This window comes from Cuculus canorus, chromosome 25 (genome assembly GCF_017976375.1).
Source record: "Cuculus canorus isolate bCucCan1 chromosome 25, bCucCan1.pri, whole genome shotgun sequence".
NCBI lineage: Eukaryota > Metazoa > Chordata > Aves > Cuculiformes > Cuculidae > Cuculus > Cuculus canorus.
In genome coordinates, this window is record NC_071425.1 from 647,056 (window position 1) to 671,940 (window position 24,885).

General features: G+C 49.2%; 1 protein-coding gene across 2 annotated transcripts in view; it reads left to right on the forward strand.

The window, feature by feature from the left end:
• The window catches only part of ZNF652 (zinc finger protein 652), a 31,574-nt gene that overhangs the window by 3,324 nt on the left and 3,365 nt on the right, over positions 1-24,885 (forward strand). The window contains exons 1-5 of one of the 2 annotated variants that reach the window (XM_054088170.1): positions 2,825-2,998; positions 18,181-19,316; positions 22,236-22,383; positions 23,115-23,230; positions 24,395-24,539. In XM_054088170.1, coding sequence (XP_053944145.1) covers positions 18,417-19,316; positions 22,236-22,383; positions 23,115-23,230; positions 24,395-24,539 — 1,309 coding nt within the window. In that variant the 5' untranslated portion in view covers positions 2,825-2,998; positions 18,181-18,416. Of the gene's footprint in view, positions 1-2,824; positions 2,999-18,180; positions 19,317-22,235; positions 22,384-23,114; positions 23,231-24,394; positions 24,540-24,885 lie in introns of those variants that run through there. The other variant, XM_054088171.1, reaches the window with a different exon arrangement.

Genomic DNA, 24,885 nt, shown 5'->3' on the forward strand with positions numbered 1-24,885 from the left:
TTATCCCCACCACAGAGCGAGCTGCATCTCAACAACATCCTTACTTGCTCAGTTTGCTTCCTCAGCAAGTCCAGAACACACAGCCCTCCAGGAAAAAGCAGTGGATAACACTGCTCTGCTGTGTCTGCAGCCCCCAGCCCAGCAAATTCTTCTACTTTTATTGTACTTTTCACCCTGAAAGGTCCTAAGCTGCTTAGCAGAAAAGAGATCTGGTTTCCAGGGAGGGACAACGTCACCCACTGTCATATTGCTGCTACTTCTGGAGTCAGCTGCAAACGGCTGCTTGCTGAACCACCACAGCAGTTTAGACAGGAAACGGAGAACCTACTTGCTGTCCCTGGCACTACAGGCAACCAGGAGGACACGAGGGCATTTCCCACGTGGCTGTGCTCTCAAGAGAAGGGAAATGCCAGAGAGAGCGGGCAAAGGAGCCACAGCACCTTACCGAGCAGGGAACAAGATGCAGGAAGCTGCCTCTACAAGTTACACACCAGCGTGAAGGGAAAGCGGAGATGACAGCAAGGAAATGGGAGGGCTGATAAGGACTTGTGGCAGAGGCAGGCGTGTGCCAGGGAGCGGATCGTGTGCCAGCAGAGACGTGGGCTGTTGCTGCATTCTGTTTGTTTCCCTCTACCTGGCTGACAAGTCTCCTCATGTCAAAAGCCAGATCAAAGAGAGATGTAAATAGCTGAGGCAGGATTCCTTGTGGGAACGGGGCTGAGTGCCACAGGCAGCCTCTCCGCTGGATCCCTTCCTGAGAGCTGCACAAGGATTTCCAAAGGGGACTACAGCAGGAACACGAGCCTGAGAGTGGACAAGAGGAAGCCCAAGCTAGGTTGCACAGGAGATTCCTAAAGTCCCTGGAAAGCAGCTAACACTACTAACAGTGCTGCTGCTCTTCCCCCTTCTCCTGTTTCTGCTCTCACTAACTCTTTTACCACTGCCAAACCTAAACCACAGCAGCGCTCTTCCCTCCTACACAGTGCTCAGCAGCGGTTTTCAGGGCTATGGAGGAGGCTTTAAAGCTTCCAGGGAGAGGTGGTACCACTGCAGAATGCTGCGCCAGCCCGGCAAGCAGCAGCCCCAATCCTCCCCACATCCCTTCACGAGCCCTGTACCTGCCAGGAGCTCAACCAGCATGGAATATGTTTTTACTTCTTGTCCTATCTCCCTCCCATATCAGGCCCAGGCCCTGCAGGTGGGTGTAATCAAGAAACCACAGGCCAGAGTTAAGTAGTTATTAGTGTTTTCAGGGGAGAAGAAGCTTTGAACAAGTGAGAGCCGGGGTTTGGCATCACAACAGCAGCAGCCACCTCCTCCAGCTACCGTAAATCATAGAATCCTGGAATGGTTTGGGTTGGAAGGGACCTCAAAGCCCATCCAGCTCCACCCCCCTGCCATGGGCAGAGATACCTCTCACTGGATCCCTTGAACACCTCCAGGGATGGGGGAGCTCTGGGCAACCTGGGCCAGGGCCTCCCCACCCTCAGAGTGAAGCGTTTCTTCCTAACATCTAATCTTCCCCTTTCCAAATTAAAACCTTTCCCCTTCTATCCCTGCACTTCCCAATAAAGAATCATAGAATAGTTAGGGTTGGCAGGGACCTTAAAGATCATCTAGTTCCAGCCCCCCTGCCATGGGCAGGGACATCCCACTGGATCAGGCTGCCCAAGGCCCATCCAACCTGGCTTTGAACATCTCCAGAGATAAGGCAGCCACAACAAAGAACCCCTCCCTAGCTTTCCTGGAGCCCCTTTCAGTACTCGGAAGAACTCAGAGCCTTCTCTTCTCCAGGCTGAACAACCCCAACTCTCTCAGCCTGTCCTTGTACACGAGGTGCTCCAGCTCTTGGATCATGTCTGTGGCCTCCTCTGGACCTGTTCCAACAGATCCCTGTCCTCCTTATGCTGTGGATTCCAGAACTGGACACAGGAAGTGATAAAAAGGGGTACCTGAAAAGGGCCACAGGAAAGCAAGGGAGGGAATACAAGGGCCTGTAGTGATAGGATGAGGGGGAATGGCTTTAAATTGGAAGGAGGAGATTTAGACGGGACATTAGGAAGATATTCTTCCTGATGAGAGTGGGGAGGCCCTGGCCCAGATTGCCCAGAGCAGTGGTGGCTGCCCCATCCCTGGAGGTGTCCAAGGCCAGGTTGGATGGGGTTTGGAGCCCCTGATCCAGTGGGAGGTGTCCCTGCCCATAGCATCCCGTGGTTCTGTGACTCAGAGACGCCTGGCGAGGCGCCTTAGTCTTACCTGGCTCCTGAGGGCAGCTCTGTCCCCACGGGGCCTCCTGCGGCTCCCACCGAGGCCAGGCCTGGCTCAGCTGCCGCTCTAATTATCGCGGCCTCACTAATTGCCTCAGTGGTGAAACGACCGGCGCCGCGGGCAGCGCGCGCAACCCCTTTCCCAATCACCTGAGGCGCGCGCGCCGGGACACCACCGCGCATGCGCAGCGCGCGCCCCTCCGTTTCTCCCCCCCCCCCTTTCCTTGTAAGGTGGACAACGAAGGACGGGGGGAGGCAGCGCGAGGCACGCACGTCACAGCGCATGCGCCGCGCGCGCCTCACCTGCGCCCCGCGCGCCCCCCAAGCCACCTCAATGCGCATGTGCAGCGTGCACCTCACCTGCACTCCCCGCCGGCCCCGCCCGAGGGGAACTGGGGGGGAGAGAGCAGAAGCAGCGCGAGGCGCGCGCCTCACTGCGCATGCGCGAGCGCTGCTCCTCTCAGCCTATGGGTGCCGCGTTGCCCGCCCCCCGCGCGCGCTGCTTTCCCCCCCCCGGCCTCGGCCTGGCCCGGCGCGCGCCCCCGCTTTGCGCCCGCGCGGGAGCGCGCGCCCGGGCTGCGGCGGCCACGTAGCGCTGCGGCGGCGCGGGGAGCGGAGCGGGGCGGCGCCTGCGCCCGGGGCAGCGGCGGCACCGCCGGAGGGGAGCGCCCGGCCCGCCCCGCCGCCACCCCCCCATGGCAGCGGCGGGGGCGGCCCCGGAGGCGGCCGCGGTGAGTGCGGGGCGGGGGGGGACCGGCCTTGGGCCTGGCGGCGGCGGCTGGGCCTAAGGGGGGGGGGGAGCGGGCGGGGGGGGGGAATGGAGCGGGGGGTGCGAGCAGGGAGAGAATTAACGGGGGGGAGGTAACGGGGGAATTGTCTGGGGGCGAGGGGGGAACGGGGCCGGGGGTGCGAGCAACGGGGGAAGGGGCGGGGGGGGAACGGGAATAGGGTGCGAGCGAGGGGGAGTGAGCTGGGGGGAACGGGGGAATTGGCTGGGGAAAAGGGGATAACGGGGTGCGGGAAACGGGCAGGGGGGCGCAGCCGAGGGGAAATGGGGGAGCTGGGAACGGGGAGGAACGGGAAAAGGAGAGGGGTTCAGGTGCGGGGGTGCAGGGAACAGGGCAGGGGGTGCAGGGAATGAGGGAGATGAAGGGGGTGCAGCCGGGTGGGGGAAAACGGGGTGCAGCAGGAGGGGAGGAACGGGACCGGGGGAATGAGGCCAGGTCAGGAGGAGCAGCCAGGGGAGTGGGGCCCGGGGGGGGCGGCTGGGATAGCGGGGGGAGTGGGGCGGGGAAGGTGAAGGTGGGGAGCAGGAGGGTGCGAGGAAGGGGGTGACCCCACTGCGGGGGCCGCGCCACCAGCCCGGGGGCAGGACTGGAGCGGGGGTCTCGCTGTGTTCAGCCCCCCTGTGCTGGGGTGCGGCTCCCCTGCCCGCATGGGGCTCCGCCGGGAGCCCCCTCCTCCCGGTCCCGCAGCGGGGGGCACGCGCTGGGACGGCAGTTGTCACCGGGTGGGTGAGGAGGTGGGTGGAACGCTGCCTTCTCCAGCGGCTGGCGCTGGGTCTGGGGGCGTGAAAGGAAAAATCAGGTGTTTGCTCTCTTTCTCGCTCTCTTGCCGAGGCGCCTTCTCCTCCACTTTGCTCTGGGGACAGACCTTGTGGTGTCTGCGTCTTTGTGGTCTGTTTTGATTTTTAACCGTCCTGCATGCAACTCTGAGCCCCGTGGATGTCCTGGTGCAGGTATTGTTAGGGTGGAAAGATAGCTCCGCGATAACGTGTCTGGTCTAGGCAGTATTGTGTAAGTGTCTTTAATCACAACGGAGCTGTGGGTCCTCTGTGGCAGCAGTGATTTAAGTCAAAGCCAGAGATGTGACCATAAAGGATGTGAGGAATGTGCGTTTGTATCTGTTCGGGGGATGACCTGAGCTGTATTGTTCTGGGAATGGCAACTGGCAGAGGCTTTGTTGACAGCGGTGTACGCGTGGTGAATCCCGAGTGACGGTGGGGGATAAAGGAGATGGAAGGTGGGAGCGTGGGTTTGTGAGGGATGGTCCGATGCACCTTGATTTGCCACTGATTGACAGCAGCTTGATTGCTTGCATGCAGACATCAGGTGCTCTTTCGCATGAGGTATCTGGTGTGTTTTAATAAAAAGCATTTTGTAGGTGGACATTGGTGTGGTTAAAAAGGCTGTGGAGTCAGAAAATGTCGTTTTATCAGGATCCAGTATTTTATGGCAACAGATACTTTACATCCTTTTCTGTACTTTCACTGGTACCTCTTTGAAATCCCTTTCTATATCTTTCTATCTGCATATAAGCTGCATTTATTTCTGCTTTGTAGAGATTAATCAAGCCCTTGCAATGCGGTGGGTGTGGGGAATGGATGAAGAGCCCATCCCTGCTTTGGGCAGCCAGCGCTTACGTTTAGATGTTGATAATAAAGTTGAAATACAGAGTAAACTCACAGTGTGATTGCGTAGTGGAGGGATAGACGTTTTCAAAGCTGTTTCAGAGAGCTTTTGAAAGAGAAGTGCAAAATCATTAAGGCTTTTTATTTTCCTAACTAAGCAACTGCATGTAACAGAAGGTCAGAGAGTTAAGATTTTAGTTATAATTTTATCTAGTATGTGGCAACTTATTGATAGCTACTTCAGCATTTCTGCAGTGATTGAGATCAGTCGTGTTTGGGAAGATAGGATCAGTAAATGTTTTGTGGCTTAGAATTATAATATTTGTAAAAAATCCTTTGAAATGTTTACATGATCCAAAGAGACTTTGGCATTACAGACTGTTGCTCTTTTGTTTCAAAGAACTTAATCGATTATATTATCATTTCTCCTCCTCTGATACTAATACAGGAACTTAGCTGTTTGCTGGAAATTCAGTTCCCGATCCATTCTGTGTGCACAGAGAGGTGTGTGTAGGAGCTAAGTTAGAAAAGCAGTTCGTCGGGTCCTGTTGCAAGTGCGAGATATCGGTATGTTCAGTTTTCATTCGTGTTGCCACAATCACAGAATGTGGATGTTTCAGGCTGAGAGGTGCACTTTGATCTAAAGATGGGAAAGCTTTATGTGTACAGGGAATTGCTTGTAGATAGAACATCCTTTGCCTGGTGTCCTCCCCCCCAGAGCACAAGATGTCCAGGTAGGAACAGCTTAGGACGAGCCTTTGAAGTTGCTACAACTGCGTTCGATAGACATTTTCTATAAACAAGATCCCGCCCTGCAATCGATCACGTGCTGGGTCGGAGCCCCATGGAAGAGCGGTGTCCCAACCGTGTATCTGAGATGGGCACAGGTAGATTTATGGTGATTACAAAACTCCCTGTCATCAGTGACCTATTTCTCTGCAGCACTCTCTGATACGCCTTATCAAAGAATGCATTTTTCTGTAACCCCACTTAAAAGAGGCATAAGTGGAAGGAAGTACCAATTGAGAAGATTGATGGGTTCTTCAGCACCCTGATTCTGTGGATTATTATTATTATTGTATTAAAGTATTTTATAACCATTCTCTTACCTGGCTAAATTCCTCCAGCATAGAACAGCTGATCTCCACATATTGTGCTGTGAAGCAGTGTTCTCCCTACAAGAACCAGACTTGGGCTTCTAAAAGGGAGACGAAGTACATTTTAAAGAACATAATTCTGGGTTTTAAAACAACAGTAGTTTACATTTAGCTAAATGTGTGCTATTGGTGTTTTCAGAACTGTGATGTTAAAGTTTGGGGGTTTTCATCCGCAATAGTTTAAAAAAATGTGGATTTTCATGTGGAGGTCAATTTATTATCAGGAAGTTACACACTGTAAACAATACTGCAGTCAGTAAGCAGGTACTGTCTGCAGCGGACATGAGGCTGTGATGTCCTGAGCTTCCTCAAGCTGAGGAAGCATGGTTGAATTATTTCAGACAGTGCTTTGCAGTAAGAGTGTGGTTTCTAACCTGCTCTTTCTGTGGGTCTAAATGCCCAACTTCCAGCTGTTTCCACTGTGAGTATTGGGCTTTACGCATTGTAAAAAACATGTCATAACTCCTCTATTGTATCAAAAGTCTGAATAACTCATCTCTGTAAAGATAAAAGAATGTTTTTGTCTGGAAGTGATGACATTTATGCCTGTAAGAACGTTCTAATAAATACATGATTTGGCCTTGAGGTTGCAAACTCTGTTTGAACACAAACCATTATGAGTGCTTGTGAGTAAAACAATAGACCATCTCGGGGCTTTGCAAGACCCTCATCTTCAGTAGCGTGGAAAGCGGGTGGGCTTTGCTTATAACTCAGTGTAATTTGTGTGGCTCTCATGACAGGCAACAGCAGGACAGACTTTCCTTTTCAGTTGAAACATTCATTATAACCTAAACTTCTAGTATCTCATTCCCAAATTACCTTTGCAAACGCTTAATTCTCCAAGTGATCTTAAATTGTTGATTTCTAGATTGCTCCTCCCTCCTGAGAAACAATTGCATAGGGAGTGAAACCGGCGGTAGCTGTGGTGCCAGCAGCTTAAACTCGTTAACAGCAGCAGCTTGCGTTAGTTCCCTTGGCAGTGCCAGACACCCTTCCCCGAGGAGGTTTCAGGCTGTTTCAGAGAAGCACTTTGCTATGCTAAGCAGCCGCCAGCCCTCCGTGCTGTGTTGCTCTTGTGTGTGTAAGTTTTGAAACTCGATTCTTTTGGTAGAAAAGTGATTTTGGGAATGTGGAATGAAAGGTGAGTGGGCCTGCCTGAAGAGAGGTGACTGGAGTTAGGATCCACGTTAATGCTTGAGACAAAACCTGTGAAGCCAATTTAATTCTATCCCAGGTATGAAATACAGGGGAACAGGGAGGTTCCAGCTGGAATTTTGGAGGAGTATCTGTGGTACCACTGTGAGGACAGTTGGCTTGGTAGGGGAAGGTAGTAGAGATTCCAGCACAAAGTTTTATAGTTGAAAATGGACAAGTATCCATTCATCCACATACCTTCTTCTATGGGAACGTGGTATGCAAAGTTGCAAATATTTGAGTTGGAGCCTCGCTGGCTCGCAGGTGCAGAGAGCTTGCTAGAGCTTTGCTTTTCCGATGGCTGCCCAGTCCCATGGCAGACAGCAAAAATCTGCTCTGAGCTCCACAGCTGCTTGCAGGTCATGGTGATTGGAGCATTGTTAGTGCTTGGGTGATGAAAGGGGAATTACAGAACGTAATGTCTTCATGCTGCTGTCTGAAGACAAATCGCATACAGTGACGATTGTGAATTCTAGTCGTAGCAGGCGGATTGTTTCTAAGGAAAAGCTGGCTTAATGTTAGCACCCAGCTTCCCAACAGGTAGCGAGGCCAGCTGGCTGGCTGTGCCGCTGGAATGGTTTGGGTCATTTGCGGAACAGGAGTATTGGTGTTTCCCAGTTGATGCAGATAACTTAAAGCAGCGTCTCTCTTCCCTGCCTATGCTCTTGTGGTTCTCTGGTCCTGTCCTTTCTAACACACCATGCTGTTTCATGCAGTGATGGGAGCTCTGTCCTTGATTCCTTCTTTTTTTCAGGCTAGCAAGTTTGAGGTGTTTCTCACACAAATGATGGGGACAGATGCGTTGCCATTCCTCTGTACGTTTTGTCTGCTTTCTCACTGTAGTGAGTTCTCGTAGTCCTCTGGTCAGTGACGGGTGCTGTACTTGGATTTCTTATGTCCTAACTGTGTGTCACTTGAAAGGGACTTATGGTGTTGGGATAGGTGTGTGATGCACTGTGACACCAGCGGGCTTGGCATTCTGGAAACACGAGTTGTGATCTGTGGATGTGTCTTCAACAGGGACAGAAATGGATCCAAATAAATCTCTGTCGCTTGTGTTGTCTAACAGTAAAAACAGCTGCTGAGAATCTCTAGTTTGCTTTACTGTAACGTGCATGGCTTGAATCGTTCATTTCACACTCAGTAGCTGCAGGATGGAATCTGTTTGTCAGTGAGAGGCTGTGCTGGCTGCAGTTTAAAGGCCCGAGGAAAATTACTTCCTGAATATAGAATTGCAGGTTTTTGCCAGGTAGTTTTGTTTTAGCACATCCCTGGTTGCGCTTTGCTTCCACTGATACCTTTCTCTATTCATTCCAGTGCATCTGTTTGCCTGTTTGATGTCCCTTCACCTTACTCTTTATTACAGTTTTCTGATGCCTTTTTTTAAACTCGTTTCCTAAGCCAGTCTGTTTTCTTTTCCCTCTTCTAGATTTTCATGGCTTCCCATCTAACCTGCAGCTTTCCTGATGCCAGATCTTACCTTCTACTTATCTTTGATGAATTACCTGGCCCACTTACAGTGCTATAAAATCATTTGACATCATCTCTCCTGTGCACAACCAGCTTCTATTATCCCACACAGCAAGCACTTTAAACTCAGACAATGAGATGAAGTTAATTATCCCTGCTGTCAGTGGACACTTCTTCCCTTCCCACAAATAACCTCAAGCTTTTAGAGAACTGAGATTCTTCTTGAGATGCTCTCCCCTCTCTTGCTTAGGATGTTCAGGAATTATTGTTCCTGTTTGCCAAGAGGGAAAAGCTGTGGGTTATTATTTTCCCAGTTGTTCTCGGTCTTGCCCTGGAACTTGCTGGCTGCTGTGGAGGCATCATCTCCCTCCAGAGGCCTGGAATTCCTGCGCCACGGAGCAGGCACTTAGGTGGTTTTTGCGTTAGCTGGCTCCAGCCTTTGCCAAGATGTGGATTTGACTTGAAGCTTATAACTCTGATCCTGCTGTTCTTAAAGATAAACCACTGGGTTTAGATTATAACATGTCGGTGAGGAGAGAGGTCTTGTATCTAGAATGTTTGATGATCATTGGGAACTAATTTTTAAATGAAAATGTGAGCTGTGCAGAGACTGAAGTAATGGGAGAAAAATCCTGTTTGCTACAGGTTCTCTGAAATATATTGTTTTTTTCAACCCCAGTGCTTAAGCATAATCCTCAGATGTGTTCCACAAATCTGTTATTGTGCTCTGGTTCTCTTACCTCGGTGTTTTGTGGAAGGTGAAAGCCAGATCCGACCTGTGGAACAAATTGATTATTTCGGGAAGCAAAACCTTGTCATGGATGGTAGTGCTCATGGAGTTGCACAGCGAGCTGGTTCAGAGAACTGATCCAGCTGAATATTTATCTCAAGGAAAGGCCGTTTTCCAAGCAGGCTGATTTCCCAAGGCATCTCCCCTTGCAACCATAAGAATGCCAGCATTGGCATATAAATAGGGAAAGAGTGCACTGCCTCCTTGGCAGCCACACAGGCTCAGATCAGATTAAATGAACAAGTAACTTTGGCCTTAGCTGGTTATTGTCCTCACTCTTCCCAGAAGGAAATTTAAATACAAGGCAGAGATAAGATGTCCATGGCTGCATAATGAATTATGAGGAAAAACTGGGAATGGAACCCACTGTATCATTGGGAAGAGTATTTCTGCGTGGGAACTGCACCTGCACAGCCTGTGAGGGTTGTGCTGCACAGCTGCCACGGTGCACACTCTGCTCTGCTCACGCACAGACTTGCTGAACAGCTTTGTGTCCCCGTGCTTCGCCCCGGTGATGCAGGGAGTGCTAAAGGTGGTTCCTGCTTGTGAAGGCAGAGTGTTTGCAAACAGGAGCGCTGCTGAAGCATTGTTCCTCAGCCAGCGTTCATGGATGCTGGTGAATTTGTGTTGTTCAATGTGCTCTGTTAAATTATGTAAATGTTATAAAAGCAAGACACTCTGTTTTCCCAAAGTTTACACTGGGCATCTAAAACAAACTCATGCGTGCAGTGTGTTCGAGATCCAAGAGCTCAGAACACGACAGTAATTGGTCGTGGGAGATAAGGGTACAAAATGGTTGTTCAGGGTGTGCGGGAGCGTGGTGACACTGTGCAAGGAGGAACGCCGACAATGATGTGGTTTGGTATTAGCACATTTAGACTTTGTCAACACTGAGTTACCTAAACTTGTGACAATCGCTGTGGGACAGCAGCTCTGGGGATTTGTGCCTGCACGAGCGCACACATCATCTGGGTATTGACCACAAGGCCAGCCAGGCTCATCATCTGGGTATTGACCACAAGGCCAGCCAGGCTCAAGAGTGAGGCCACAAAGATGATCCGAGAGCTGGAGCACCTCCTGTATGAGGACCTGTTCCAACAGTTCCATATCCTTTTTGTGCTGGGGATTCCAGAACTGGACACAAGACTTGGGGTCTCAAGAGATCTGGGTAGGAGCGTTTATGATTTCTTGCCAAGTTGTTGGTGCTGTCAGTTTAAGCCAAAGTGAACCAACCTCCAAAGTAACCATCCAGGTGGGAGCTCTACCTGTCAGCTGAGTTCGGTGGGCTGAGCATTAGCATTTGCTTGAGCTCTCAACTGATCTCCATATCCAAAGGCACAGATAAACATCTGGTGCCTCTATCTCCCCTCCTCCTCTCTGGGAGGAGAAATGAGAACTTTGGGAAATAGAAGTACTTCGGGAAGCAGCAGCACTGCTCATAATGATAGATTTCCTTTTCGTTTCACACTAGCTTAGTATGCAGCCTGTTGTCAGTGCAGTCGCTTTCAATCTTAGAATAGTCATGTCTAATTACAAATGCAGTTGCTGGCCCCTCTGAATTTAAACGGAGGGTTTAAAATCCCAGTGCAGTTTTTACCAGTCTTGAAGATATGTGAGCAGTTAGTGTTGAAAGCAAGAGTTTTTAAAGCTAAAAGGAATCTTGCCACTGAACAAGAAGAAACCTAGGGAATAAGAAGCGTTGTGGAACAGAGTGGGCTGCTGGGTGAGACGGTTGCCTTTCAGTGTCACAGCAGTGGGCAGTTCTGGGCTCCAGCACGTGCTTTGGTAAGTGTACAGATATGAAGTGGCAGATAATCTGTTAATGTGGTTGTATAAAGCTTTTTTGCCTCGTCTATGTCTGCGATTTATCGAACAGTTCCAGAAAGTCGTAAATGTGAAACATTGGGGGGGGGGGGGTTGTACGTGTGAAGGACTGAGTGGTACCTGCTTGGGTTTGTTTTCATCTGCCTTCTGTTTTGTGACTTGAAAGGTACAAATGAGACACAGCAAGAGATTTGAATGCAAGGAGGTTCCTTATTTGTCATAGGTGTTTAATTTTTCTGTATTTAAGATAGTAGGAAAGGCTTAGGCTTTTAATTTGAGCATCTATCATGGGGTGCTAGAACTTGTTTCAAGATGGTTTTGACTTGTAAAAGGCAAACGTTGAGGTTTACGGCCGTCCTATCTAAAAGTGGCTCATAGCCCAGAGAAACCCTTCAGCTTGCTGGGTTATAATGCTGCTGCATTCTGAAATGGCAACCTCTGAAACTATTTTCTGTGAAGATAATGCTTGAAAACGTTCCAGATTCGCCGTTCTGGAAATGGCTGGTTTGAAAGCCTTTGTTCCTCACACCAAATTTCTAGATACGGCCAAATAACTAATCTTAAGAAATGGAAAAAGCCTGAAGGTTTTTTATTGTAGTTTTTGTTTAAGGGATGTTATAGAAGACATTTTTCAGGAATTGGAAAAGCAAGCTGCTTCGTTTTCCATTAGGCTGTTAAATATTCACAGGCAAAGAGCCAGCTCCATACAGCGAAAATATGTTGCCTGCTGAGTTAGAGAGATACCTATCATAGAGTGATTTAGAAATGGTTGGAAAACATATCTGGAAGGTGGGGCGGTCTGGGTGCCATGTGGCACCATCGGGTGTTCATCCGCTGTCTGCCAGCCGGGCCTCTGCCCGGGCCTTCGCTTTGGGAACCAGACAGGATTTGTTCGCTCCCAGCCCTTTGTTCCCTGCCCAGACTCCCCGCAGTGCTTCAGTGGCTGCCAGCACCATTGGGTGTGCGATGAGCATTTCGGTTTGCTCAGTGGTACCCATTTATAATCCATTTGAGAGAGGTGGCGTGGCTTGATTTCACCAAAACACAACCCACAGCATCACGTAAGTCTGAGCTTCTATAGGAGTTGGTGGGAAAAGCTGTTTGCAGTGACTTTCGAGTTTGCAGTGAGGAGACTGATGGTTTTTCTTTTTCACCGCACAGTCCCAGGAATTGTGAAGGCTGTTCCCAAATGTCTTCTTGCAGGATCACGCTGTTTTCCCGAAGTTGGTGTGAGCTGGATGGAATTCTCTGGCACAACAGACAGGGTTGTCCTCTGCCTTTCTGTGTAGCTCTAAGGGTGAACCTGCTGCAGATCCTGTCCCCTAGGTGGGTGCTGCCTGTCCCCCCACTCTGGTGGATGAGGAATGGATCCAAATGGATCATTAGGTGAAGTCAGTCCCTTTATTTTGCATTTACATGGGCAAGAGCAGGCTTGAGTACTTCCCCATGGAAATGCAAACACTGTGAGGATGTGCTGGCTGTGGCTCTGTCTGGAGCCAAAACTTAGCACTTCACAACATATTTCCAGTTTTTTGCATATAAAGCAGCCGAGCTGCACAAGAAAGGAGGGATTGTACGCTGGGCTGGTATGAATAATTCCCGCTGGTATAAATAATTGCCTCGTGTCATTGGCCAGGTTACTCTCCACTGGAATGGAACTGGTGCCAAATGGGTTTTCCACTCACTGGGAATCACTGTGCCTGTGCACTCCTCTCTTCTGTGCACCTCTTCTTCAAATCCTGCAAGTATACCAAAACTTTCTGTGTGTGAGCTCAGAAATATTGCTCGTGTGTTGACCTGCAGGCGAGTGGACCATTTTAGTCAAACGCTATGTATTTCCCCATTGCAATCTCCAGCAGTTTCTTGCTAACGTGCTGTTCAGAATCCACATTACCCAAGGGTTTCCCACAGTGGAGTTGTAATGAGAAAGCATTAATGTTTTGTTGTTGTTAGGAAATCACTACAGAACTTTGTGCTGGGCAGTACTTAGAGCCAGCTTGTATCCATCCAATGAAAACTATTTTTTTCTGATGCATTTTCTTGTATTTCTGTCCTGTCTGCCGATTTGAAGTGGATTAATGGAGAGCACTGATTAATATTAGCAGAAGCGAAAAATCACCCTTGTATTTACTTCTATGTTTCCACTTTCCAGAATGATGCATTCCCTTATCAGCCTTTCAAAATGAAGACATGTGCCAGTTTATCATGGTTCTAATGCTTCTCCTGTATCCAAATAATGTGATTAATAAGTGTGGAAGCAGTTACCTTCAATAGTGCTGCTCTTTTGAAAGTGCTGAGCGACACTGCTGCGTTCTGCATTCACGCAGGGTTTAGCTGTACCAGAACTTTCTACCTGACCAACTAACTTTGACCCTGCTTTGGGAAGCAGGGAAGCCAGAGCTCCAGTCCAGGTCAGAAATGTGAGTGGTGCCTGGCCTGTGCCATGGAGCTGCATCCCATCCATCCCCAGATGCTGCCTTGTCCTGTTCAGAGTGTGGCTTCTTCAGCGACCGCTTGGCTGCTTTGAACTAGATGCATTATCTTAACTAATGTAAATGATTTATTTATGCATGTGGTTGTTTCACTGCCTGTAAACCCTGTGCAAATCTGGTTGCCCCAGGACTTAGTGGAGCTGCTGGATTGGAGCTTCCACCCCAGTGACGCTCAGGATCCAGCTACAGGTTGTCGGTGCCTGTGCAAAACAGCCTTGCCTCTAATTACAACACAGTTATGATCTTTCTCTTAACTTTTCTCTCAAACTTAGAAGTTAGAGAGAAACCAAATCTTGTTTCATGGAAAAGGATATTCCACATTTTAAGACACTCAAACTTTCGCATTGAAGCTGGTTTTGTGTACAGTGATCTATGTGCCTGCATGCAGAGTGGAAACCCGTTAGTGGCCCACAGTACTTCTTGATTGTATCCGTTAAAAAGCTGCTCTTAAACTGAAGAGGGGAAGAAAAAAGTTTTGGGGGTTGTTTCGTGTGAAGTTACAGGTGTTGTGTTGCAAAGGAAGTGTGCACATTATTCGTGATGCTGGCGTGAGGCGTTTGGGCCCTGCGGGGCTGGCTGTGGCTCCCATTCCCCCATGCACTGGGTGCTCTGTGCTTCTGCAGAAATCCCTTTGTCTCAGTGTCCTGCGAGCTCTCTCCAGGCTTTGAGTGCGGGTCTCTCCACCGCGCTGGAAGGGAGATCCAGCACAAGTGGGTGGTAAACAGAAGGAACATTATCTTCTGTGCCTGTCTTGAAAGACTGTGTTATAACAGGGGAAGAAAATAATGCGTGGCTGATAAATTACTGCACTTCTAACGTTGGACATAGCTGTTGAACCCTTGTCTTCCCTGGTATTCCCTACAAGAAGCAGTGAGCTGCAGGAAAGCCCCAGGCTCTCACCCCTCCTCCTCTTTTCCTTATGGTGTGTGCACAGCCTCCGTGGCAAGTGCCACTCGCTTGTGAACTCAGCCGTGGGTGTTTATTTAAAGGAATTTTCTGATGCTTATGGCTATCTGGGAAGAGCCTGGGTATTCTTCAGCTGTTAAGTAATCAATCGATACAGTGCAGTCATCGTGTCAGCAGATGGATCACCCTTGTGCCTGCAAGCCCTCTGGACTCGCCATCCGAGTGTGCTAGAGCAGCACCTGTCTGTTCTCGGAGCCGGTATCGATAACTTTCCTATGGGCAGCGGTCAAACCGATTAGAAATAAACTGAGGCTGCTGTCACTGCGGCAGGGCCAGCACTCGTCGTGGGGCGCCCTGTAGAGTCTGCTCCCTTATTCTGGATGCACCAGGAGCATCCCAGCGGGAAGGACGGCCAGCCTTGTGTCCGGCTGTGGAGCTGGCGGCATGCTTGGGGCAGCTGGCAGACAGCCTGAGCCGAGCGGGGCCAGAGCTCTCCGGCAGCAGCAATGGCTTTGCAGCCACATCACTTATTAGAAAGTGGTTTTCTTCACATCAGTGCCTGCTGCCGGTGGCTGCTCGCCAGAGTCGGATCCGTTGCCCTCTGCACTGGTCAGGCAAAAATACGACATCAGCCCTCTCTGAGCATGGACCCAGGGCCTGTGGCTTAGTCGTTAAACCCAAGCGCACTGCACTCGGTGCAGGCTGGTTTCGAGGCATCTCTGGAGCCGGAGTTGGGGCAGGTAACTGTACTGGCGCGCTGCTAGAAATTGTTCTGGTTTTGGTACAGATAACGTGAAGAGATGCGGTTTTTCTTCAGAAGCAGCAGAAGTGTTGCACGCAGCGTTGCTCCCCCGTGCACACGCTTCCTCCACCCACACATCACACTGTGACGATTGTGCTTTTTTTCTAGGTCTGAGCCTTTAACATCCATAGTTTTGCAAACCTTCCCTGTGTGATCTCTGCTCACCGAGTGTCGCTTGTGCCTCGTGTGTCCGTTCTGTGCTCCTAATACAGTTATTCCTCAGGTTCACGTCTACGTAGGCTTCTTCAAAAACTGCTTTGAAGCTAGGTATCCTTTCTACATTTTAACCAGAACTGATACTGCTCCCATTTGTAGTTCGACTAAGACTTGTTCTGTGAGCCCCAGCTGTTTGCAGCTCTGGAAAAGTAGATTTGCCTTTTAAAAATAAGGCAAAAATAAAAGTACACAAATGTTCCTTTCTTATGTTTAGGATTAGAAACTTAAGGGACAAAACCTTCTGTTAAGGTACTCTGGGCAGTATTTGAACTGCTGTCCCCCTGACTGTCGGTAGTGTCGCGGCACGCTGTTAGTGCTCGATGTACGAGCGGGGCTTTGCGCCATCTGACTGTGAAACCACAGCATTCGAAAGCCACGGTCCCTCGAGGGCGGGCGGTGTTCAAAGTGAAAGCAGGTTGCTGGCTCTGTAGTGAAGTGGTTTGAGACCAAATCGCTTTGATAACTCCGAACCAGCCCCTTTGTTGTTTATTTTAAGTGTTGCTGTGCTCATAGAGTGGTTATTACAGAATATCCTTCAGTGAGCAGAGGTGAAAGGATGGTGGGAGCTGGAAAGGGAATATTTTCGACATTCAGTAAATGAGGTGGAGGTGAGACTTCCTTTTCGTGACAATTCTTTTGCCTTTTTCGGGTACCCAGCAACTTGCTGACAGCCATCCCAATTTATTCCTGTGCTGAGGGAATAATCGAGTATCGTTTCCTACCTGACACAGTGATTTTTCTGAGCTGCTGCATAGTTCATTCAATTTTGCTAAAGGGAAAGTTGAAGCGGCGGGTTTCCTCGTGCCCACTGCTTCCTGGGGTTTTTCCTGGTGTAGGGTTAACATTGGCTTGCAATCACAACCGGTTCATTTCATTATTTACTGGCTTTCCGTCTGAATATACTTGTGATCCCAAGCCAACGCTAGCAGCGCGTCTCCGCGTATTTCCTGGCCCAGCTGGGGCTTGGTGCTCTCTTCCTGCCTCGCCTCTGGAGCTGGGAAGCTGGGGCTCGGGACCCTGCTAAGGATGGAGCGACCGTGCAGCGGCAGGAGTGGAGGGGCTGTGCGGTGACTGCCTGGTTCTCCAGGGCACTTGGCTGAGTGGGTTTGGGCGTATTGGAGAGCTGGTCAAGAACCTGTTTAATTAACTTTAAGCTGGTAATTTGGTGGCCAGTTCTTGACCAGTCACTTGCCTCGGTATGTTGCTTCACAAAGATTGCAGAGCAGTTGTCTTTATTATTCAAACCACCAGGACCATCAGTGGGTTCAGCTCTGGGCAATTAAATTCACTTAGAGGGGTGATTTTTCTAGTGGAAAACTAAAATAGAAACTATAATCTATATAAATTGTGTCACGGGTGTTTGGATGGGCATTGCTGTGTTTGTAGTGTGGTGGGTATTCTAATTCGGTGTGATGTGGAAGGGTATTTATCATAACAATCCATGTCTGTAACACTGCTTTGCCTTGACTGGGATTCACTGCTGCCCCAAGAACGCTAATAATAAAAATGGCCAAAGGATTCTGCATAATCTGAGTGTTTGATACCCGACTGCTGGACAAGCCCAAGCCTATCAGACTGGTAGTGGGGGTCCAGGTTCTTCGTGTTTAGCTGGTGGATCCGTCCGTTTACTTTTAGGACATTTCTCCATCCTCAGTCATAGGGTGTCTCTTCGACTCTGTCCCAAATGCTTCCCTGCCACACTCGCTCCTTGCAGGCTGGGTCCCAAGCCTACTGTTCGGGCAGGAGTTCCGATGGACTCCTGACTTGGTCTGCATAGCTGAAAATCGTGGCTCAATGTTACAATATCGTGCTACCAAAATGTAATTGTCCTCTTGAAAAATGGATGCGAGAGCTTGATTATTCGTATTCATTAGGGATCACGTGGGGCTCTTGCAAGAGGAAGTAATAGTGTCCTGGTCGAATTCCAACTCGGATAGCTGCGAGTGAAATTTAGATGGGTAAATGTAATATTGTTTGACTCCTGTGCTGAAGAGTGAGCAGCTAGGGGGAGGGTGAACAGACAAAAGAATGAGTGCCTTAAATCAAGAGTCTGTGAGGGATCTCTGGGGTGGAAAGAAGCAGGGGACACAGTGTTCTTAATCTGATTTAATGCTGCAAGTTGAAAATGTCTCCATTGAAATTCTTCATGCATATCTAGGTGACTGGAATGTTGCTTGGTGTAATATGGGCTCTCTCTGGTTAAGGATGGGCTCCTGTTAGGAGACAGGGAAAGAGCAGGGGTATTTCTGTAGGTGTGCACCTCGTGATGGAGAGGCCTGTAGGAGTAGACCAGCGTCTTAGGGCCATCCGTGCTCCAGAGTCCAGAAGAAACAGACTCGTGTCTTTGCCTCCCTTTGAGGCAGCTGGCAGTGGCTTTGGCAGGGGAGAATATTCAGTTTAAATGAAGTGTACCTCAATTTCCATATCTCAGAGTCCAGTACCAGTTCTGTCACCGCAAAAGGTGCGCATGTTTGTGTCCAGCACTGGTTGTGCTGAGGGCAGCGCTGTAGGACAGCGTACCCCAGCAGATGCAGCCCATGGACAGTGCCCCTTGTGCTTTACCTTAGTCGGACAAGCTCAAAACAAAAGAACTCGCTCAAGATTTCTGGAATTGTTTTTTTTAATTGACTTTTTCTCTCTTGTCTTTTCTAGATAAAATGTTCAACAGTTCATTGGCCATTCTTCTGAAGAATAATCACTGCTGCTCTGCTTTTGCCATAATACCAGAATCCTGTGACCTTCCCATCAGTGTTAAACACCAGCAGGAATCGTGTTCTGTTCGTTCTGTGTAGATGGAACAGGCGCTGGTCTTGAGGGTCAATCCTGATGTAACGCTGCTTACTTGGTGTTCTGGGATTAAAGGTGCTCGATGAATCAGGGCCCCCCAAATGAGTCAAACGGCCAATTCTTGCCAGCAGTTGGTTGAAAACTGTGCCGCGCATGTAGCAGGGATGGCGCAAGAGGACAGTCGCCGTGGTCAAGTGCCACCCACGTTTTATCATGGTGCCAGCCAGGAACTCGATCTGTCCACCAAAGTGTACAAGAGGGAGTCAGGAAGCCCTTACTCTGTGTTGGTGGACAGCAAAATGAGTAAACCACATCTCCATGACAGAGAGGAGCAGCCATATTTCAGGGAGAACAGATCGGTAGGAGAGGTCCGGGCTGTGAAAGAAGATAGAGAAAACTCTGACGACTCTGAGGAGGAGGAAGATGAAGTGGCTTACAAAAGGGAGCAGATTATAGTAGAGGTAAACCTTAACAACCAAACATTAAATGTATCAAAAGGGGAGAAGGGTGTCCCCTCCCAGTCCAAAGAGACTGCTGTTCTTAAGACCAGCAGTGAGGAAGAGGAGGGTGACAGTGGGGAAGAGGCCACTGAAGACAGTAGTGATTATGAGGAAAATGAGAGGCAGAAGAAAAAGGAGAAAAGAGTGGAAAAAGGTAGTGTTGCACAAAGGAGAACGAGGAGAGCTGCATCTGCTGCAGCAGCCACCACTTCCCCGTCACCCAGAACTACACGGGGTCGTAGAAAGAGTGTGGAGCCCCCCAAGCGTAAGAAGAAAGCTGCAAAGGAGCCCAAGGCACCTGTGCAGAAATCAAAGTGTGACGAGAAAGAGACTTTAACCTGTGAGAAGTGCCCCAGGGTGTTTAACACACGCTGGTACCTGGAGAAGCACATGAACGTCACTCACAGGCGCATGCAGATCTGCGACAAATGTGGGAAGAAATTTGTTCTAGAAAGTGAGCTGTCCCTTCACCAGCAAACAGACTGTGAAAAAAACATCCAGGTAGGTTTGCTCACCTGCTTGCCAGATTTCCATCCTTCTGTCGTGCCCCGGATACAGCTAGAGGACACTTCAGAGGGGGAAATCTATTGCGCAGACCAGGTTATGACTGAGACCTTGTCTCTACATATCAGCACTGTGGTGTCTTCCAAAAGAAGTGAATTGGAGGGGACGGAGTGTACAACTGCATCTGCTTTAGCAGTTACTCTAGTGTCTAACCCCGAGCTGGGCAGAATGCGAAGCTGCTTTAACCAGTGTCAGCCTCCAGAGTCACTGGCCTGAAAACAAGCGCCCTGGCAGTGAAGTCCTTTGACAGGATAAACCCTCCACCAGGTGCTCTCACTAGCTGCAAAGTTCAGAGCGTTTCAGTGTCCTGAAACTCAGTCACGTAGTGCATCCAGGTAAGGCTTCAGGAGAATAGAATCACAGCGTGTTGCTGGTATTGGAACCAGAAATGTGTGAGACACTGGAGAGGCAAGCAGGTGAGAGAGAAACGAGAGAGAAACCAGGGGAGTCAGGGACTGAGCTTGTATGAAAACAGAACTGGTTAAAATCCTGCTGTGGTAATAACACGCAAGTAACTGGCAGTAGTGTTGGTGTATGGACTCAGTGAGCGAATCCTCTCATGAGCCTGCCCTTCCCCAGTGCAAAAAGCTCAGTAAGCCTGACTGATAATACCGAGATCTCTGGTCTTTCTCACCAGAAGATCTGCAGCTTTTAATTTTACACAGCAATGGGAGCCTGTGTTGTAACAGCACCATTGGAAAGTTTAAGTTGTGGAAAGAGTTTCAGGGTTTCTGATTCATCTGTGGTTTGTACTTTGCTCACAGGCATCACTGCTCTCTGTGGCTGGGGGCACTGCTGGCTTATCTGGCAATCTGAGCATCCCTTTTTTGCCCTGTTAAACTGGGGACAGGGATGCCACCTACTTCTGCACTAGTCCCACTGCCAGCATGGAGCAGCTCAAGCTCCCTTTCTGTGCAGCTGAAACGTTGAGAGTTTGTAAGGCAGTGAGTTATTTGTCCAGTGAGCTTGAGCAGAAAGATTTAGGATTTGTTTGCTTGGTTGCTTAAATGCTAAATGGAATTGAATGTACAGAGAACATTTATGTGTAAAGGTAAGGAATTCCCTGCCATCCCAGTGGCTCATTCACAACATCAAATCTTTGGTTTTCAACAGGAACTCCTGAACAGTTTGTGTGTGGGACAGGCTGGAGAAGCATCCTGTAACCCACGCACGTTCCTGAGGGCTTGTGATCCTGTGTCCAAAAGTAACAGGAAAAGAAGGAATTGTGTTTTCTATCCGGTACCAGAAGAATCGGGTCCAGAAACGTTCCCAGATATTTCTGGTGCTGGAAGCGCTGCTGGTCCCCTTCAAGTTCTCAGTATAAGCATATATTCAGCGATTATTTTTGCCTGTCCTGACATTTGGAATGTGTTTCACAGCTGCCTGCTCATTTGTTTTTATTACACTTGGCAAAAGGAGTGAGGGGATGTGGAAGTTTTACATTAACATAGGGTTTAATATGTCAGGAGGGATACGGAGCTTTGTCTAGGGAAAACATGGTTTCATTGTGGAAGTGGTAACTGAACCAGTAAACACGACTGTCTCCTCTCTCTATTTTTCATCCAAGTGATGGAATAGATCTGGTTTTCCAGGTAATTTCTGGTTTTCATGCCTTCAAAATGAGCACTTTCACATAATTTCTGTCGTCATCGTAGACTGTGTAGCAGCTCTCGGTGTTAGCAATCCAAATAGTCAATTAAGTGTAGAGTGACTGCTTCAGGGGCTTTATTAACCCTCACTCAAAGGATTTTTGATCATTTCTTAGCATTGCTTTATTCTCCAGGGTTTTTTTTCTCTCAAGGACTGCAGTTTGTTCCTGACGCACCTCTGAGTAGGTGCTTCTGCAGGCAGAGGCTCTCTGTGGAGTCAGCGTGGGGAGTTCCAGGCCTGCGGAGGTTCCAGCATTGGGGAAGACATAGAACTTGTCTGTGCAGAGAAGAGATGACTCAGGTTGACGGAAGGCACAGTGTTTGCTGGTTCTGCAGTGAGTAGCACGCAGCCCCTCTCGCTCTGAGGGACAGAGCGTGCTGGTGCTGATGGGAGATGTACCAAAAACCCCAAATACTCAGCGACTAACAAGTAACAAGCCACGATTCCTTCCTCTTCACCTCAAAGCTGCAGATGACTGGGTCAAAACTCACAGCTCAGATTATTCTGGAATTCTCAAAATTGTATAAAGATTTTATAATAAAGTCATTAGCGAGAATTGAGAAGGAGATGCACAAGTGAAGAGTCGGAAGACAAAACATGGAGGTGATGACGTGCTTTGCCGTATGAACTGTGCACCAGAGTCTCCACATGGTCAAGAGCTGCAGGATGGAAGCTGTGTCCGGTGTAGAGGCGGAAGGATGAGAGCTTTGACCAGTTCATGGGCCGTTAGATCCGGAGTCTGAGGGGTCACCATGCTCCTGTGGAGGACAGGGCTGGACGTGCAGATGGGTTTAAGGCAACTCGGTGGTCTTGGCCTCCTCCAGCTCTGTTGGCTTCTTCCCACACCAGCAGCGTTAGTGCCTGTGAAGTCATCTGCTCCATTGGCTCCTCGAGGGCTGCATCCAGCTCTGTGCCGTTGTGGTTTGGGGATAAGGGAGTGCAGTGGCTGTGGTGCTCTTCAGGTGGCACCAAAATGCAGTGGGTTAACACCCTCTCTAATCCTGCTTGGTCTGACTTTTCTTAGTGTGTTTCATGTGTGAAACAGTAGATGTAAGCTGCAGTACAATTTGAGACAGTAAACAGAATTTTTTACTTCTTTTGGCCTTCTTTTTCTCGTGTGAGAGGAAGACGCGTGGCTTTCTCCACAAACCTGAATCCCTGAATCTTTCTAATTTAAAATCCCTTCTGTTTATCCCGTTCATTCAGTGCTTTTCCTGTAATAAATCATTCAAGAAGCTCTGGTCCCTCCATGAACACATCAAGATTGTCCATGGATACGCAGAAAAGAAATTCTCCTGTGAGATCTGTGAAAAGAAGTTCTACACCATGGCCCATGTGCGGAAACACATGGTTGGTGAGTTATTGATCAGCGCTTCTGTCGGTTCTGCCCCTTGATGTGCCTTTGTGGTTCTGACTCAGAATTGCTGGTTTGAGGAGAAACGGCAAATTCGGTTCTTTGAGCTTTTTCCGTAGCAAGTGTTCAGGTCTCTAATACTGGGCAGCATGCAAAATATGTATGTGTCTGTTTGTGTATGTTACTTACAAGCTGTTCAGCAAAAAATCCCTGACATAAAGACATGGATCTGTTGGAATGGGTCCAGAGGAGGCCACCGAGATGATCTGAGGGCTGTACAAGGACAGGCTGAGAGAGTTGGGGTTGTTCAGCCGGGAGAAGACTCCAAGGAGACCTTAGAGCAGTGTCCAGTACTGAAAGGGGCTTCAGGAAAGCTGAGGAGGGACTTTTTACAGTGATAGGATGAGAGGGAATGGCTTTAAATTGGAAGGAGGGAGATTCAGACTGGACATTAGGAAGAGATTCTTCCTGATGAGGGTGGGGAGGCCCTGGCCCAGGTCGCCCAGAGCAGTGGTGGTGCTCCATCCCTGGAGGGGTTCAAGGCCAGGTTGGATGGGAGGTGTCCCTGCCCATGGCAGGAGGTGCACCTGGATGGGCTTTGAGGCCCCTTCCAATCCAAACCATTCCATGATTCTATGATAATTGTTTCCCTGCTCAGAGTAGGAGTTAAAAATTGGTTCGGGAACTGTGTGCATTTGAGTGACTCTCCCTGCTGTCTGATTGTGTTGCAGCACACACGAAGGACATGCCGTTTACCTGTGAAACCTGTGGAAAATCGTTCAAACGCAGCATGTCTCTCAAAGTCCATTCCCTGCAGCACTCTGGAGAGAAGCCTTTCCGATGTGAGGTGAGACAGCGCCCAGTAACGTGTTCAGATACAGTAGCACGAGGTGTAAAATCAGAAATGCTTCTGGTAGGGGTTGCGGTTGGGAGCTGAGGAGACTGGTAAATGAAGTGCGGTTTGATCAAAATTCAGAGAAGATTCTTCTCCACGAGGAGAGCGCAGCAGGAGCGCGTCTAGTGGCAGCTCAAACGGAGTGTTTGGTTTCCTTTCCCTGCTGGCTGTCCTGCTCTTCTCAATGAGTATGCACAACAGCGGGATTTGTATCCTTGTTTTCCCTTGGTGTTTGTAGGGAAGCTCAGAGCAATTGATGTTGATCCTCCCTGTCCTGCACAGTAACTGGAAATAGAGGTGGCAACGGAGAAAATAAACAAATTGCCACCTGGTTTTCACTTGTGGGAAAAACTGTTGTCCTCGCTGCACACTGTTACTTCCTTGAGGTTTAGGAGAATGCTCTGAATTGGTATTCCTTAAACCAAGTGTGTGTGTGCTGGGATCAGGGAAGTCATCTTATGGATATGCTTGTGATTATAATTTTGTGCCAGCCCTCGGGAAGGAGAGTGGGACAGTTACCCAGCCGTGCGCCTGTGTCATCTGATGGAGGTGCCTGTAGGTATTGCATGAGGGCAGACGAGGGGCTGCAGATCCCGTCCTATTTCCAGAGCAGATCTGGTGGTCTTGGGGATAAGACTTGTAGGGAAAGAAGTTACCTCACTGATAAATAATAGCTGGGAAACAGACCGTCTTGCTGAAAACCCTGCCGTGGGAGCTGCTGCTGCTTTTGCTGTGGGAGCAGAGTCCTCTAGTGGTGACGCGCCACAGCCCAGCAGAGATCGCTGGCTGAGCTGCAAAACCTCCATATGATGCCTTATGCCAACAGAAGTGTTTTTCTGTTGGCATAAACGTATCTGTGCTGGACTTTCACCAACAGCTGTGTCAGCTGCAGGTTGTGGCTGTTCCACGCTCCTTGCCAAGGCTCTCGCAGCAGCAGAACTTTCAGTACAGACCAAATTCTACTCTCACCACGTCATTTAAATGCTGCATCTGCAAGGGTCTGCGTGGGCGCTGGCTCAGGTGGTTCATGCTCCTTCAGGTAGCACGTGCTGTCCTGTGGCTGCTGTGCTTCACGATGTCGGTGCCGGGAAATCACGGCTGCTGTTTCTTTTGCAGAACTGTGACGAGAGGTTTCAGTACAAGTACCAGCTGCGCTCGCACATGAGCATCCACATCGGGCACAAGCAGTTCATGTGCCAGTGGTGCGGCAAGGACTTCAACATGAAACAGTACTTTGATGAGCACATGAAAACACACACTGGTAAGAACTGATCAGAGAAAAGCGCAGGTACCTCCAGGGCAAAAAGTCTCCTGTACTTTCAGCTGTATTCCCTTCCTTGGAATTTGGGATCAAAACTGTTATGCGACCTAAAGAATCAGACAGGAAAGATTAGTGCATTAACTTATGGTTAAATCTGTCTGTAGTCCTGTGGGTCACTGTGGGGAAAATGGGAAGTTAAGCTTACTTCCTTATTTCGGTCTGAAGGAACCCCTTGCCAAGCCCTATGAAAAATTGTCACAGATCAAAATCCAAAGGTGAGAGAGGATTTCACACAGACTGAGGACTTTGTGGAACAGCTGACTGTTGGCTGAAGGCAGCAGTCAGT